Genomic DNA, 15,078 nt, shown 5'->3' with positions numbered 1-15,078 from the left:
CCACTATAGACTGTCTGATGTGAAAGAATTATGGCTTAGAAGGAATTTATGGACCAGCTGGAGATGGATAGGGGTTGAATCAGCTATTAACAATAAACATTAACACTAAAAAAGGTAGGAGTTCTTGGCGGAGAAGGTTAAGAGGCGGGTTTTCAAAAATCATGAACGGCTTTGATAGAGTAAAACAGAAACAGAGTATAAGAGTGATGAGGTTACGCTGAATTTAGACAAGACGCTAGTTAGACCTCAGCTGGGATACTGGGTGGGATTTTACAGCCACGCTCATCCCGAAACAGGAAAATCCTGATTTCCAAAGTTGTGCGGGTTAGATGGATTGACCATGCTAAATTGCCTCTTGGCGTCAGGGAGACTAGCAGGGTAAACATGTGGGGTTATGGGGATAGGGCCTGGGTGGATTTGTTGCTTGGCGCAGGCTTGACGGGCTGAATGGCCTCCTTTGGCACTATAGGGATTCTATGACTCAATGATTCTAATCACCTCCCATAAAACCACCCCCCACTCAAAATCAGTTCCCACGACTTCAGTATCCATAACAATCCCACATGTGTCTCAATCATTATTTTGCTCTCTGTAGAATGATAAGGGATGGCTAATCAGTGCATTTTACTTCCTGCCTTGCCGTGGAAATTCTGAAATGTGATTGGCTCCTTAGCTTCCCAGATGACATCACTGCTGCTGGCACCTCAAGATCCCAAGGCACCTCCAACACTGCTGGAGTTGGTGACACGTTGAAACGAACACTGGGAAAGGTGAAATCCAAGCCACAGATCCCACGGGATCTTGGCTGGGTAGCTCTCTCCGGAGCCAGAAGCAAGCTCTCTGCTAAAACAACATTTAGCCCATTAAGAGTTGGAATGCACTTCCTGTAAAATGTGGTAGAAATGGATAAACTATTAACTTTCCAAAGGGATAAAGAGTTAAGCGGGAGGAGGGGGGGGGGGGCAGGGGGAGGAAAAGGACAATCAGAGTGGAGCAAATAGAATAACTCTTTCAAAGAATTATCACTGATGAACTGGGCCTCCTTCTGCGTTGTATGATCCAAAGAAATCTGGCAGGCACAATCATCTGGAAATGAGAACTGGCTGTTCAGAAGGGAAATGAGTACGTTCTTTTTCACAGAATGGGGAGCAGGAATCTGGAATTCCCTCCCCACAAGGCTGTGAATATTCAAGACAGACAGAGGACAGTTCACCAACTCCATCTGGCCCATCCAGCCTGCACTGGGCAACAAATCCACCCAGGCCCTATCCCCGTAACCCCACATACTTACCCTGCCGGTCTCCCTGATGCTAAGAGGCAATTTAGCACAACTGTGGAGTTTGGGAAAACAGGGTTTTCCTGTTTCAGGATGAGCAAAGCCGTAAGTACATACCAAACAACATGAAGTGAACTAAGACAATTCTATATCCAAAGGTGGGATGAGATGTAGTATAAGAGTCTGACATGTGAGCTAGACCTTGGGTCAGTACAATGCTGAGCAGAGATGGATTAAGGCTTAGACACAGTGGGAGCCCCTTGCCTGTACTCTTTACTGTTTATGTATATACTTACAAATAGTAAAAACCTTCCCACATTCTCCAGTTTGATTTTTTTCCAAATGCTTTTGGGGTGGCACGGTGGTGTTGTGGAGCAGCGCCAGGGACCTGGGCTCAATTCCCAGGGTCACTGTCTGTACAGAATCTGCATATTCCCCCCCTCACCGTGTCTGCATGGGTTTCCTCCCACAGTCCAAAGATGCGCGGGTTAGGTGGATTGGCCGTGCTAAATGGCCCCTCAGTATCAAGGGATTAGCAGGATATGAGAGGTTGCAGGGATAGGGCCTGGGTGGGATTGTGTCCCCGAGCAGGCTCGATGGGCTGAATGGCCTTCTCCTACACTGTAGGGATTCTATGATGGACATACAAAAGACCACAAAGGCTTCTTGAACAGACACCTGCTATAACCAACACGCGTCTCAACAAGGCAGCTAAATCAGCTGGGTGAAATTCACAATAGACCAGCCATGATCTAAATGAATGGGGCTGAATAATCTCACTCTATGAAGGGTTATCCTGATTCGAAACATTGGCTCTATTCTCTCTCCTTAGCTGCTGTCAGACCTGCTGGGATTTTCCTATCCTCCCTCTGTGCTGAAGTCAACATTCGTTGGGATTTGACTCCTTCACCGCCGTGTTGCCCCAGTATCTCTAACGCTGGCCAATTTTATTTTATTTTTTTTACACATGAACCACGGAGAATATCAGACCCGACCCTCATCTTAAGCAATATTCCCACACTTTTATCCGGATGTTGTTGGGTGAAGAACGGGGTTGTATTTATTCCCACACTCCATAATCCCAGCTGCATTGAGCTAATCCAGCACCAACCACGCACTGAACTGTGTCTGTCTAATCTCCAGTTACACGGAGACCTCTCCCCACTCCTCGCTCTCAACATGATTGAGTATGACTACACATTTCTGCCGGGTTTTGGATTCGAATGCCTCGCAAATGCTTGTAGGACGATATCCTTGTGCACAGATGTAGAAATCCCCTGAGGGAATTAAACAGTGTAAAACACTGCCACATTTCCTCCCCCAGTGTGTGTAAATGAAAACTATGAGCAGGTGTTTTCCTGGACTTTTCCAACATATGAAGGGGGAAGGGGCGGGGGTGGAAATGGAAAAAGGGAGAGGTTAAAGTTGGTCTTTACCAGTCATGACTAGAAAGATAAAATCTGCTTGTTTCATGCAGATCCATCTCACCGCCATGGAAATACTCAGGACCGTCTGCTCCGAGTTGGCATCAGTGGTTGGCACTGTTGCCTCACAGCGCCAGGGATCTGGGTCCGATTCCCGGCTTGGGTCACTGTCTGTGTAGAGTCTGCATGTTCTCCCTGTGTCTGCGTGGGTTTCCTCCCCCATTCCAAAGGCGTGCCAGTTAGGTGGATTGGCCATGCTAAGTTGCCACTTAGTGGTGGGGGGGGCTAGCAAGGCAAATGCATGGGGCTATGAGGATAGGAATTGGGTGGGATCGTAGTCGGTGCAGACTCGATAGGCTGAATGGCCTCCTTCTGCACTGTAGGGATTCTATGATCATTTTTCGGATCTAACTGCTGTCAGCAGACCTGCCCGTTATCAGTGTCCCTTCAATGCCAGCTAAATGCAACGCATGTTTCTCACCCTCTTGGTGCCACCTAGTGACTGGCACCCGAAAGTGCTTTTGCTGCTCCGTTTGCGGGCTACGTAAATGCAGATTGTTGCTGTATGAAGCCACATCTTTGCTGATATCCGGGACATGCTGGGAAACTGCTGGACAAGTCGGGGAAGATTGAAGCTTCTCTGGAGACTGCTTCTGTTTGAGGTGACTTGGAGTCTCACTGGGAAATACAAGGCTGCACGCAGTTATGCTGCCACATGCGTCTTGGTGCACCCTTCATGTTTACAACCACGGGGGTAAAAAGATTAAATGTGTGCAGACTTACAAGTTCAGGACATCCCAAAGCACTTTTACAACCAAATGCTATTGAAATGTATGAAGCACGGCAGCCAGTTTGCACACAGCAAACCCCCCTCAGATGGGAGAGAAATGGCCAAGAGAGTCAGCTTTACTTAAAAACGATATTGATTAAGGGCAAGGGGGGAAATCTCCTTTGGTCTTTAAAATAGAACAACAGGATCTTTTAGAATCATAGAATCCCTACAATGCACAAGGAGGCCATTCAGCCCATCAATTCTGCACCAACAACAATTCCACCCAGGCCAAAAGAGAAAATGCTGGAAAATCTCAGCAGGTCTGGCAGCATCTGTAAGGAGAGAAAAGAGCTGACGTTTCAAGTGCAGATGAGTCTTTGTCAAAGCTTTGCTCAAATCCACTGAGATTTTGCAGCGTTCTCCCTTTTGGTTTCAGGTTCCAGCATCCGCAGTAATTTGCTTTTAATCCCATTCAGGCTCTATCCCTGTAACACCACATATTTACCACCCACCCCGACACTAATGGTCAATTTAGCGTGGCTAATCCACCTAACCAGCACAGCTTTGGACTGTGGGAGGAAATCGGAGCCCCCAGAGGAAACCCCACGCAGGGAGAACTCGCAAACTCCACACAGGCAGTGACCCGAGCCGGGAATTGAACCTGGGTCCCTGGCACTGTTGAGCAGCAATGTTAACCACTGTGCCTTTGTGCTGCCCGCACTTCAACCTGGGAGGGCAGATGGGGCCTTGCATTTAATGTCACGTTCCAAAAAAAACGGCTCTTCCGACAGTGCGGCACTCCCTCTGTCCTGCATTGGAACATTAGCCGCAACTTTGAGCTCATGTCCTAGAGTGGGATTTGAACTCAGGACCACGGCTGAGAGGCGAGAGTGCCACACGCGAGTCACAGCTGACACAGCAATAGAGGCAGTGACAGACCAGAACGTAGGAGAGGGGTGTCTCCCTTGAAGATGCAGTCTCTCATTGCTTCAGTATGGGATAGAACACCACCAACAAGTTCTGTTGCACAGCTGGAACTACGTAACGGTTCAGACGCAGATTGGTGGAGGTAGCCTCGGGATATTGATTATCATGAGAGGCTAATCTGCTGCAAACAACAAGAATTAATCCAGCTGTTGTTTCCTTATTGTTCCACACTAAAAACTTTGCAAACTCCAAAACCCAGAGAACATAAGATCAACACTCGAGGGACAGCCACAATCACTTTGCAATGTATCACACAAATCCTGCCATCACACAGGATTCCTGCAGTAAGGAACTCATCAGAAAATATTCTGGGAGGGTTTTAAATGAGGGGTCCATAAAGAAAGCACATTATGTTAGAGGTGTGAGAGAATGTAAATCATAGAATCTGACAGTGCCAAAGACCATTCAGTCCATCTTGTCTGCACCAACCACAATCCCATCCAGGCCCCATCCCCACAACCCCAAGCATTTACCCTACTAGTCCCCCTGACACAGAGGGTCAATTTACTATGGCCAATCCACATAACCAGCAAATCTTTGGACTGTGGGAGGAAACTGGAGCAACCGGAGCAAACCCACACAGACATGAAGAGAATGTGCAAACTCCACAGAGTCACCCGAGGCTGGAATTGAACCCAGGTCCCAAGCATAGTGCTAATCACTGTGCCACCATGAAAGATGAGTGGCCAATAGTACATTGCTGCAAAAAGAGCCACTTTGTCAAAGTTTTTCATCTTGCACTCATCAGGACAAGGGGAGATGGTGGCATACTGGTATTGCTGCTGGACTAATGATCCACGGACCCAGGGTAATGCTCTGAGGTCCCAGATTTGAATCCTGCCATGGCATATGGCGAAATCTGAATTCAATAAAATCTGGAACTAAGAGTCTAATGTTGATCATGGAACAATTGTCGATTGTGATAAAAATCCAAGTGGTCCACTCATGTAAAGGAAGAAAATCTGCCATCCCTATCTGATCTCACTTGCATGTGATTCCATGCTAATAGCAATGCGGTTGACTCTGAAATGATCTAGCAAACCACTCCATTCAAGGACACTGAATGGACCTAGCCAAATGCCCAAATCCTTGAACAAATAAAATGAAAATCACTGTCAAGCTGTCTGGTTTAAATTTGAAACGTTGCTTGGCAGTTAACTGCCAGTTATCATCAACTAATACCTCCAATCAGAATGCACAATATGAATTTGTTTGTATTGGTATTCTTGTGAATTGTCCTGCTGAGTACAGGATGAAAGGTTTTGACAAAAGGTCTCTTTTTGTCAGCAGTATATCACAGCGTGGTTGTGATTGACACATGATACAGTGACCGGACAGTCAGATTTAATGAAGAATTCTCAATATTAGATTATTGACTGGCTGTTTCAACATCAATAATATTTTATAGTTAAGGAATGCTGTCATTTCTGTCGAAGGCAGTGGATGAACACCCCGCACCCCACCACCCCCCCCACCCATCCTCACCTCCAAAGGCATCGTGCAGACTGGGGTGTTGTCAGAATGGAAAGGGGAAGCAGTTGCCAAATTAAAAGTTAGAGGGTGAGATTGTCCACCCTCCCAGCCAAGTACCTCTTGCTGCTGGTGGGTGGCTCATTGTTAATGTAAACCTTACTTGTGACTAATAAATTAATTTTAACACTGCAATGAAGTTACTGTGAAATTCCCCAAGTCAGCACAATCCAGCGCCTGTTCGGGTCAATACACCTAACCTGCATAACTTTCAGAATGTGGGAGGAAACTGGATTATCTGGAGGAAACCCATGCAGACACGGGGAGAATATGCAAACTCCACAGACAGTGACCCAAGCCGGGAATCGAACCTGGGTCCCTGGCACTGTGAGACAGGAGTGCTATCCACTGTGCCAGCGTACTGCATTGTTTATTAGCTGCAGAATTCTCTGGTCATAGGATCATAGAGTTCCCACAGTACAGGAGGAGGCTATTCAGCCCATCGATTCTGCACTGACCACAACCCCATCCAGGCCCTATTCCCGTAACTCCACATATTTACCCTGCTAATCCCCCTGACATTAGAGTCAATTTAGCATGGCCAATCAATCTAACACGCACATCTTTGGAGGAAACCAGAGCACCTGGAGGAAACCCACGCAGAAACAGGGAGAATGTGCAAACTCCATACAGTGACCCAAGGACAGAATTGAACCCTGGTCACTGGCGCTGAGAGGCAGCAGTGCTAACCACTGTGCCACCATGCTGCCAATGGGAATTCCCATTTATGTCACCCCATGCTGGCAGAAACCCACGGGCAGGGGTACGCTGTCTGCGGGGCTGGAGAATCCCGCCGATGTGAACGGCCAGAGATTTCCAGTCTGGCGAAATCGGCACAGCGAACAAACTGTGCCTGCCATCCCCCTCTTCAGTCCCGTCTCACCCACCACCACCCCTCACCGCTGGCTCAACAATGACTTGTGTCGACCGAGGGCCCCGAAGGAAGTACAAAAACTCGTGCCCACTGAAAATCCTCTCGTAACTGGACAGCTTGTTGCTAAAGAACCAGCTAAGCCTCGGAATCCGTCTCGAGCCAGGAGGACTGCAATCCAGCAAGAGGCAGCACTTACAAGGAAGGGAGAATGTAAGTAATCCGATTACCCTGAGCTGGAGGACAAGGGTCGGATTTTCCTGTGGGATTGTGATGATCCAACTTGTGCGCCTTGGCTAAAAGCAAGTTACTGTGGACGCTGGGATCTGATACCAAAAGAGGTGTTCCAGCATTTTCTCCTTTGTCAAGTGCACACCCACCCCTAGATCCGACTTTCCCTGGGATTTTATTAGATTTTCACACAGGGTCGTAGGGTTATCTTGTGAGTTTGTGACGGAGTACATTGGGAGTTTGGATGTAGAGTTGAGCTGGCGGAAAGGCCCGACTCAGTTCTCCAACACAGCAGCCCAGTTCCCAAAGTAGATTAAATGCCCCATGATCCTCGCCTCCCCTCAGTACCCCTCCCAATGCCCACTGAGATCACCCACCCACCCCTCTGCCACACCAAACTCCCCTCAGGTGACCTACGCCACCCCATGACCCCTTAGCCCTCCTCACCCGCCCCCATGCCACAATACTTCCCGAGGTCATCTGTGTCACCTCCATAACCCACATGTAGCTTCCATCGTCACTCACCTAATCTACACTGAGTGCAATGTCAGGAAATATAAAATAACAAAAAAACATTGGAAAATAAACCTCAGGCAACCTAATAAAATCCTGAATTCAAATTCATTATCACTGATACTGAAGGTGGCGGTGCAGTGGAGGGAAAGATGTGCAGGTTAGGTTGATTGGCCATGCTAAATTGACCCTAGTGTCAGGGGGATTTGCAGGGTAAATATATGTGGGGTTACAGGAATAGAGCCTGGGTGAATTGTGGTCGGTGCAGATTCGATGGGTTGAATGGCCTCCTTCTGCACTATAGGGATTCTATGATACCCCAGTGTAAAAAAAATCTAATCCTTTAAGATCCGATTAAATAAAAGAAGCCCCATCAGTTGCATCTTCTTTTATTGCAGCTTCCTTAAAGTATCAGTCATTCTTGGGTCAATATACCGGTTATTGAGCTGAAGCCACTTACAACTTTTGAATCTCAGTCAAGCATTCAGAATGGCTATGGCTGTCATAGCAAAAATCTATAGTTACATTGCCTGAAACTGATCCATTTCAAAGCAGTGTGTTTGTCAATCAATGGAAAAAAGCAGGTAAAGAGATTTTTTTTTTCCAATTTTTGAAAGCAGAGTTCGTAACAGCCAAAGCAAGCGATGGATTTAAATCACAGCACAAAACATGACAGCAAAGGGTAACAGGATTTATTTTTACATTTAATGCATTATAGCACTTTCTGCAATGGAAAAAGTACTACAACTATATGAGAACTCTTAAACACTGGTGGTCAATCTAAGGCTTGCTCTATCTTTGCAGGACAGGAGGTGAATTTTTCTAGGATTTCCAAAACCCACACCATCACATGAAAATTATGTGCAGGAGGAAATTCAGTTGGCCTGATCCTCACAATGGGGACTCTAATCTGGAAGAGATGTGTTTTGTACCCAAGGATCGTCCTGACCTGCAAATATGCCGCTTGAAAAACAGTGGGGGCTCAGGGGAGCAAAGGAAATTGTTCTTCCTCCTGATTCGTAACGTTCATTGAAAGCCAAAAAAAAAATATCAGGCCCTGATCTCCTAATGACGTCTGGCTCAGGTTTTATCTTGCCTTTGTTCCGAATTCCCTTGCCAGTCACAATTATACACACTTGGCACCAACACAAAAACCGCTAATGTTTCTATCAGCTTTTGTTTCACTCCAACACATGACAAGTCTGAACGTTACAGGATCAGAGTCCCTGGGGTGTTGTAGGACAGTCCTTCACACTACATCTGCAGAATCAATTCAACCATCCCATCTGTGAAAGTCATCACGCTATCCACAGGGAGTCGCAAATATCATTTCAATGGGAGACTATTACAGGAAGGGCTTATAGGCTTGTGAGGGATCGTATTTTGCACCGTGGCCCTCAGGGAGGCAATCTCCTGACTGAATTAATAACTAAACGTAGAGGAATATGGGCTGAAGACAGTTTATACTCACAATATCAAACACATACACAGTAAAATTAAAATACATTGGATTGAATGATGCTGGTTCCACTGAATGAGTCCCAGGTAATTAGATTTTAAATAGAGGTATCTTGACAAATATTCCAATTTTAGAATCAGAAGATGCCATTTGGCCCATCGAGTTTGCACCGAACACAATCCTACCCAGACCCTAATCCCCATAACCCCACATATTTATCCTGCTCATCGTCCAAACACTAAAGGGCAAATTTAGCATGGGCAATGCACTTAACCCACACATCTTTAGACTGTGGGAGGAAATCAGAGCACCCTGAGGAAATCCATGCAGGCACGGTGAGAAAGTGCAAACACCACACAGGCAGTGACCCGAGGCCGGAATTAAACCCCAGGTCCCCGTCACTGTGAGGCAGCAGAGCTAAACACTGTGCTGCCCAATAAAAAGGCTTTGCGTCAAACGTGCACACTCCTGCACATGTAAGACATCAGCTGACAGGATCCTTTCCGAGCACATTCATTCCCGAACAGGTAATCAGCAGGTTTTGCGGTCCATCTATTGGGGTGGCATGATGGCACAGTGGTTTGCACTGCTGCCTCACAATACCAGGGACCCAGGTTCGATTCCTGGCTTGGATCACTGTGTGTGGAATCTGCATGTTCTCCCCACGTCTGCGTGGGTTTCCTCTAGATGCTCCAGTTTCCTCCCACAGTCTGAAAGGCACGCTGGTTAAGTGCATTGACCATGCTAAATTCTCCCTCAGTGTACCCGAACAGGCACCGGAGCCTGACAACTGGGGGATTTTCACAGTAACTTCATTGCAGTGTTAATGTAAGCCGACTTGTGAACTAATAAATAAACTTTAAACTTCTGTTTTGCAGCCTCAGCCAGTCCTATCCCCAGCTCACACCCTTCAGTCCTCCAACTCTGGCATCCAACAGTTCTCATTTTTAAATTTTTGTTCTGCAAGTATAATGGTCTTGACACTCTTTCCTGATGGCCCTTCCCCAATAACAAATTTAAATGCCTTCCTATCTCTCCCTGCCCCCCCCCGCCTCTCCCACCAACCTTTGGGCGGTACAGTGGCACAGTGGTTAGCACTGCTGCTTCACAGTGCCAGGGGCCCAGGTTTGATTCCCAGCTTGGGTCACTGTTTGTGAGGAGTCTGCACGTTCTCCCCGTGTCTGCGTGGGTTTCCTCCGGATGCTCCAGTTTCCTCCCACAGTCTGAAAGGCATTGACCCAAACAGGCACCAGAATGTGGCAACTAGGGGAATTTCACAGCAACTTCATTCCAGTATTAATGCAAGCCTACTTGTGACAAACGAATAAACTTTAATTTACTTTTACTTTGCAATGCCTATTTCCTGTCCGTTCCTCTCCCTGAGTCACGTTTGTGATGATTACTCTGTTAACTTCACTTCATCCCACTCCAGAAACTTGCGGTACAAGATATGGACTGGTGGCCCCTGCGCAGCACCGTGGGAGGTGCAGTATATTGGACGAGATGTTAAAGCAAGGCCTCTTTTGCCCTTTTAAATGAATGTAAAAAGATCCCACAGAACAATTCGGAGAACTTCCAAGTTGGCTGCCGTGCTGGTGCATAAATCCCCATCAAAATGATTCAGTGCACAGAAAGTGCTGTGGGACCATTGTGACAGATTTGATAAAAGGCATTGTACAAATGATTGCCTTTATTTCGCAGAATTCAAGCCAATGCTTCAACAAGCCCCTTCGGCAGACATGGAAGCATTAAGTCTTGATCCATTGAAATGCAAAATTGGAAAATATCATTTCGGGAGACAGTGGACGAGTAACTCAAGACATGCCACGTGAGTGTAGAATGCTTGGAAGGAAAGAGGCGACTTTGTCCATTTTCAAATTTTTTTAAATTCATTCCTGGGACATGGGCATCACTGGCTGGCCAGCATTTATTGCCCATCCCTGAATAAGTAGTCTCACAACGCCAAGTTAAAGTCCAACAGGTTTATTTGGTAGCATAGAAACACTCCAAAAGCTCATACTACCAAATAAACCTGTTGGACTTTAACCTGGTGTTGCGAGGCTACTTATTTGTGCCTACCTCAGTCCAATGCTGGCAACTCCACATTATAGCTCCCTGAGGATAGTTGAGAGTCAACTACATTGCTGTGGCTCTGGAGTCACATGTAGGTCAGACCAGGTAAGGATAGCAGATTTCCTTCCCTAAAGGACGTTAGTAAACCAGATGGGGTTTCCCAACAATAGTTTCATGGTCATCAGTAGATTCTTAATACTAGATTTTCTTTATTGAATTTGAATTCCGCCATCTGGCCCTAGAGGGAGTGCAGAGGAGGTTTACTAGGCTGATACCGGAGTTGAGGGGATTGAGCTATGAGGAGAGGCTGAATAAACTAGGCTTGTACTCGTTAGAGTTTAGAACAATGAGGGGAGATCTCATTGAGACGTATAAGATGATGAATGGGATGGATAGGATAGAGGTGGAGAGACTCTTCCCGCTCAAAAAAGACAATAGGACTAGGGGGCACAGCCTCAAGATAAAGGGGAGGCGGTTTAGAACGGAGTTGAGGAGGAACTTCTTCACTCAAAGGGTGGTGAATCTCTGGAATTCTCTGCCCGTTGAAGTGGTGGAGGCTGCCTCGCTAAATATTTTTAAGAAGCGGGTTGATGGGTTCTTGATAAGAGAGGGGATTAAGGGTTATGGGGAGAGGGCGGGAAAGTGGAACTGAGCCACAACAGATCAGCCATGATCTTATTGAATGGCGGGGCAGGCTCGAAGGGCTAGATGGCCTACTCCTGCTCCTATTTCTTATGTTCTTATGTTCTTATCTGCCGTGGCGGGATTCGCCCCTTAGCCTCCGTCTTTCCAGGGAGAACAATCCCAGTTTATTCAATCTCTCCTCACAGTTAGTACCCTCCATACATCCTGGTAAACCTTTTCTGTACTCCCTCCAAAGCCTTCACATCCTTGAGGACATTCCAAGGCTCTGTACAGTGAGTGAGTGTTGTTTGGAAGTTTAATCATTGCTGTAACGTGCGGCAATGTTGTTATTACTTACTGACTAAATAATAAGAGGCTTCTCACTATAATTGTTCAACAACTCAGTGGATCACCCAATTAGCAGGGAGGTAAAAGATGAAATCAATGAGCCTTGAGTCTTCCTCTGTCCAGTAAATTGCATCGGACAGGAGCAGACCTCAGCCAAGATCACTGCTCAGAATAACGTAAATTAGAATGAGCAAATCTGGCCACAAGTCAATTAATGTCTTGCTGAATTTATTCAAATGTCTGCCAAGCCTCCTCACGTTGCCAGCAGGTTCAGGCACAATGAAACAAATCACAATGGACAAATCTGGCTATGAGCCAGTGAACGTCCAATCTTCACAGTCTCTGTAACCCATGGCCGGAATTTTACCATCCCATCCGCCACAGAGCTCGGAGCGGGTGAGGGGAGGACAATGGAAAGGTCCGTTGACCTCAGGTGGGATTTTATGGTTTTGGTTCAAGCAAGGCTGTAAAATTCTTGCTCCATGAGTCCACTCCATGATATATTAAGCTGATCTTTCTCTACACCTTAAATCGGTAAGTGCGACATCACATTCTCCACCCTCTCCCCTATTTACTCTGTGAATGGTATGTTTTGGCTGTATATGTGCAATATCCCAATACATGTGACAATAATAAATTAAATCAAATAAAACTGTGGAATAGCACAGCATAAAAGAAGGCATCAGTGCCAATTCTGTACTGTTTTCCCATTTGTAAAAGTCCTTTCAAATCTTTACTGAAAGTTACTATTGAATCTGCTTCCAACACAGTCAGACAATTCATTCCAGATATAATGCTAACATGCAAACAAACTAACTCTGGATCATAAATAGATGCAATTTTAACAAGAAATGCGCAACTGTCCCACAATAATACTCAACATTGTACTTGCTGATTCTCTGCAATATATATATAAAATTCAAGGACAGATAAATAGCAGACTGAAGGAGAATAGCAAGTGAGGAGTTCATAGTGGAGATAAGATTCAGGTGGGAAGCTCCTCTGGGCTCAACAGCTGAATTGATGAGATCCAGATGTTACCAGCTGAGAGAGGGAGGGAGGGATAGAGAGAGACATTGGGGATGTCTATCCCTCCTCCCTTCATCTCCCGTCTACCACAGAGGGATCAATGCAGTTCCCTCACTGAAGATGTTAGAGAGGTGTTTCCTATTTCAAATGCATTGGGTACTTTTATCACTTTCTATATCTTGCTTCAAGTTTATCAACAACACACACACACTTTCAGTAAAAGCCTTGACCTCCCCAACACTACACTGGGTGTTAGAGTGGTTAGCATTACTGCCTCACAGCACCCTGGCTTGGGTCACTGTCTGTGCAGAATCTGCACGTTCTCCTTGTATCTGCATGGGTTTTCTCCAGGTGCTCCAGTTTCCTCCCCCAGTCTGAAAGACATGTGTGTTAGGGGCATTGGCTATGCTAAATTCTCCCTCAGTGTACCTGAATAGGCACCTGAGTGTGACGACTGGGGGATTTTCACAGTAATTTCATTACAGTGTTAATGCAAGCCTACTTGTGACACTGATAAAATAAACTTTAAACTGTTGGCATCACAGACTGGCAATCAACCAGCCTATCAATCGGATATCATGCCATGAAAAATAGTCAGGAAGACTTCTTTAAGCTAATTTAAGCGATAGCAAAAATTGCACCCTTTGAAATAAAACAGATTCGTATCCACATGAGGATTCTTAAAGGGTCCATTTTAAAAAAAATGGAAAGTTACAATTCTGGCCAACCATGCCCAATAAAGTGTGCCATGTTTATTTGCAAGTTGTTACAAGTAGGCTTACATTAACACTGCAGTGAAGTTACTGTGAAAATCCCCCAGACATCCAAATGGCAACATCCATTCAACTGATCACTTTCGCGTCAATCCCCTTCATCTGAAATTGATGAAACCATTTCAAGGCGCTGCAACATAAAACAACCGGTCTGCAACCCCAAAATATATCATTGTATAGCACAATGCACAATTTTCTTTCAACATCCAGCCCAGCTGTGGCAAGGAGCAAGAAATAAAAATCTGGTCTGGAAAACAGAATTGTAATTCTAAAACACAATACTTTTTTTAAAAAAAAATATCCAAAACTCGCCACCTTACCTCTGTAGGACAGCCGGAGTCTGGGAATATTCATTTTAGCTCCCACATTTTCCAGCAGATGCACAAACAGGAAGAAAGTTGGTATCAGAAGTATGGAACATTTCATTCTTAGTGTCTGTTGGTGGATTTAAGAGTCTTAAAAAACACACAATTCCTTCTTTTCTGCAGTTGTTTGTTTGTTCTTTTATAGTTCTTTTGTCAAATGCGATCTGACAGTCCAGTTTTTTTTGTCTCCTGGCAGGTAGTGGGAGTTTAGAGAGAGAGAGAGAGAGAGGCAGTGTGTTGGGGCTGGAGGAGCTTGCGGGATCCGCGCTGAGCTACAGGCAGGCGAAGCAGTTCCCTTCCTCTGATCACAAGCTGTGTTTGAGCTGACGAGGCGAGGATTTTGCCTCTTATATCCAAGGGGCGCCCCTCCCTAAATCCCAACACCCAGAGGGTCACGCCTCCCTCCCTCTCCCAAACACGAGGAAAGAAGCCAGTTCCCAACACAAATCCTCCTGGAACATCATCCTCCTCCTCTCCCTGCTGCGTTCAGGTTAATTGAAATCAACTCAGCCTGACTCTTACTTTTTAATAGTTAGAAGTCTCACAACACCAGGCTGATTCCGACAGGTTTATCTGGTATCACTTTGGTATCATCTTACATTTTAATCTGAGGACAACTCAGAAAAAGAGCAGAGAGAGATGTAGACCTCCAGACTCACCTCCAACCGGGGAACGGAGGTTGGAATTTGGTGAAAAACCAGTGTTGTAAACCTCCCAGGAACATTCACACTGAATTTAAACATGAACATTTGCCAATGTGTGTTCCTTCTGTCTGCGCCTTGAGGAACGAGCTGTGCAGGATT

General features: G+C 45.9%; 1 protein-coding gene across 2 annotated transcripts in view; it reads right to left on the bottom strand.

Moving 5' to 3' along the window:
* Positions 1-14,490, bottom strand: part of sema3bl (sema domain, immunoglobulin domain (Ig), short basic domain, secreted, (semaphorin) 3bl) — a 149,897-nt gene extending 135,407 nt beyond the window's left edge. For both annotated transcript variants that reach the window (XM_080218737.1, XM_080218744.1), the window contains exon 1: positions 14,231-14,490. In XM_080218737.1, the coding sequence (XP_080074863.1) occupies positions 14,231-14,336 (106 nt within the window). In that variant the 5' untranslated portion in view covers positions 14,337-14,490. The remainder of the gene's footprint in view (positions 1-14,230) is intronic.
* Positions 14,491-15,078: the final 588 nt, after the last annotated feature.

This window comes from Carcharhinus amblyrhynchos, chromosome 3 (genome assembly GCF_965287045.1).
Source record: "Carcharhinus amblyrhynchos chromosome 3, sCarAmb.v2.hapA, whole genome shotgun sequence".
Classification (NCBI taxonomy): domain Eukaryota; kingdom Metazoa; phylum Chordata; class Chondrichthyes; order Carcharhiniformes; family Carcharhinidae; genus Carcharhinus; species Carcharhinus amblyrhynchos.
The sequence above is the reverse complement of the archived record's forward strand: the minus strand, read 5'-3'. Positions and strand labels throughout refer to the sequence as shown.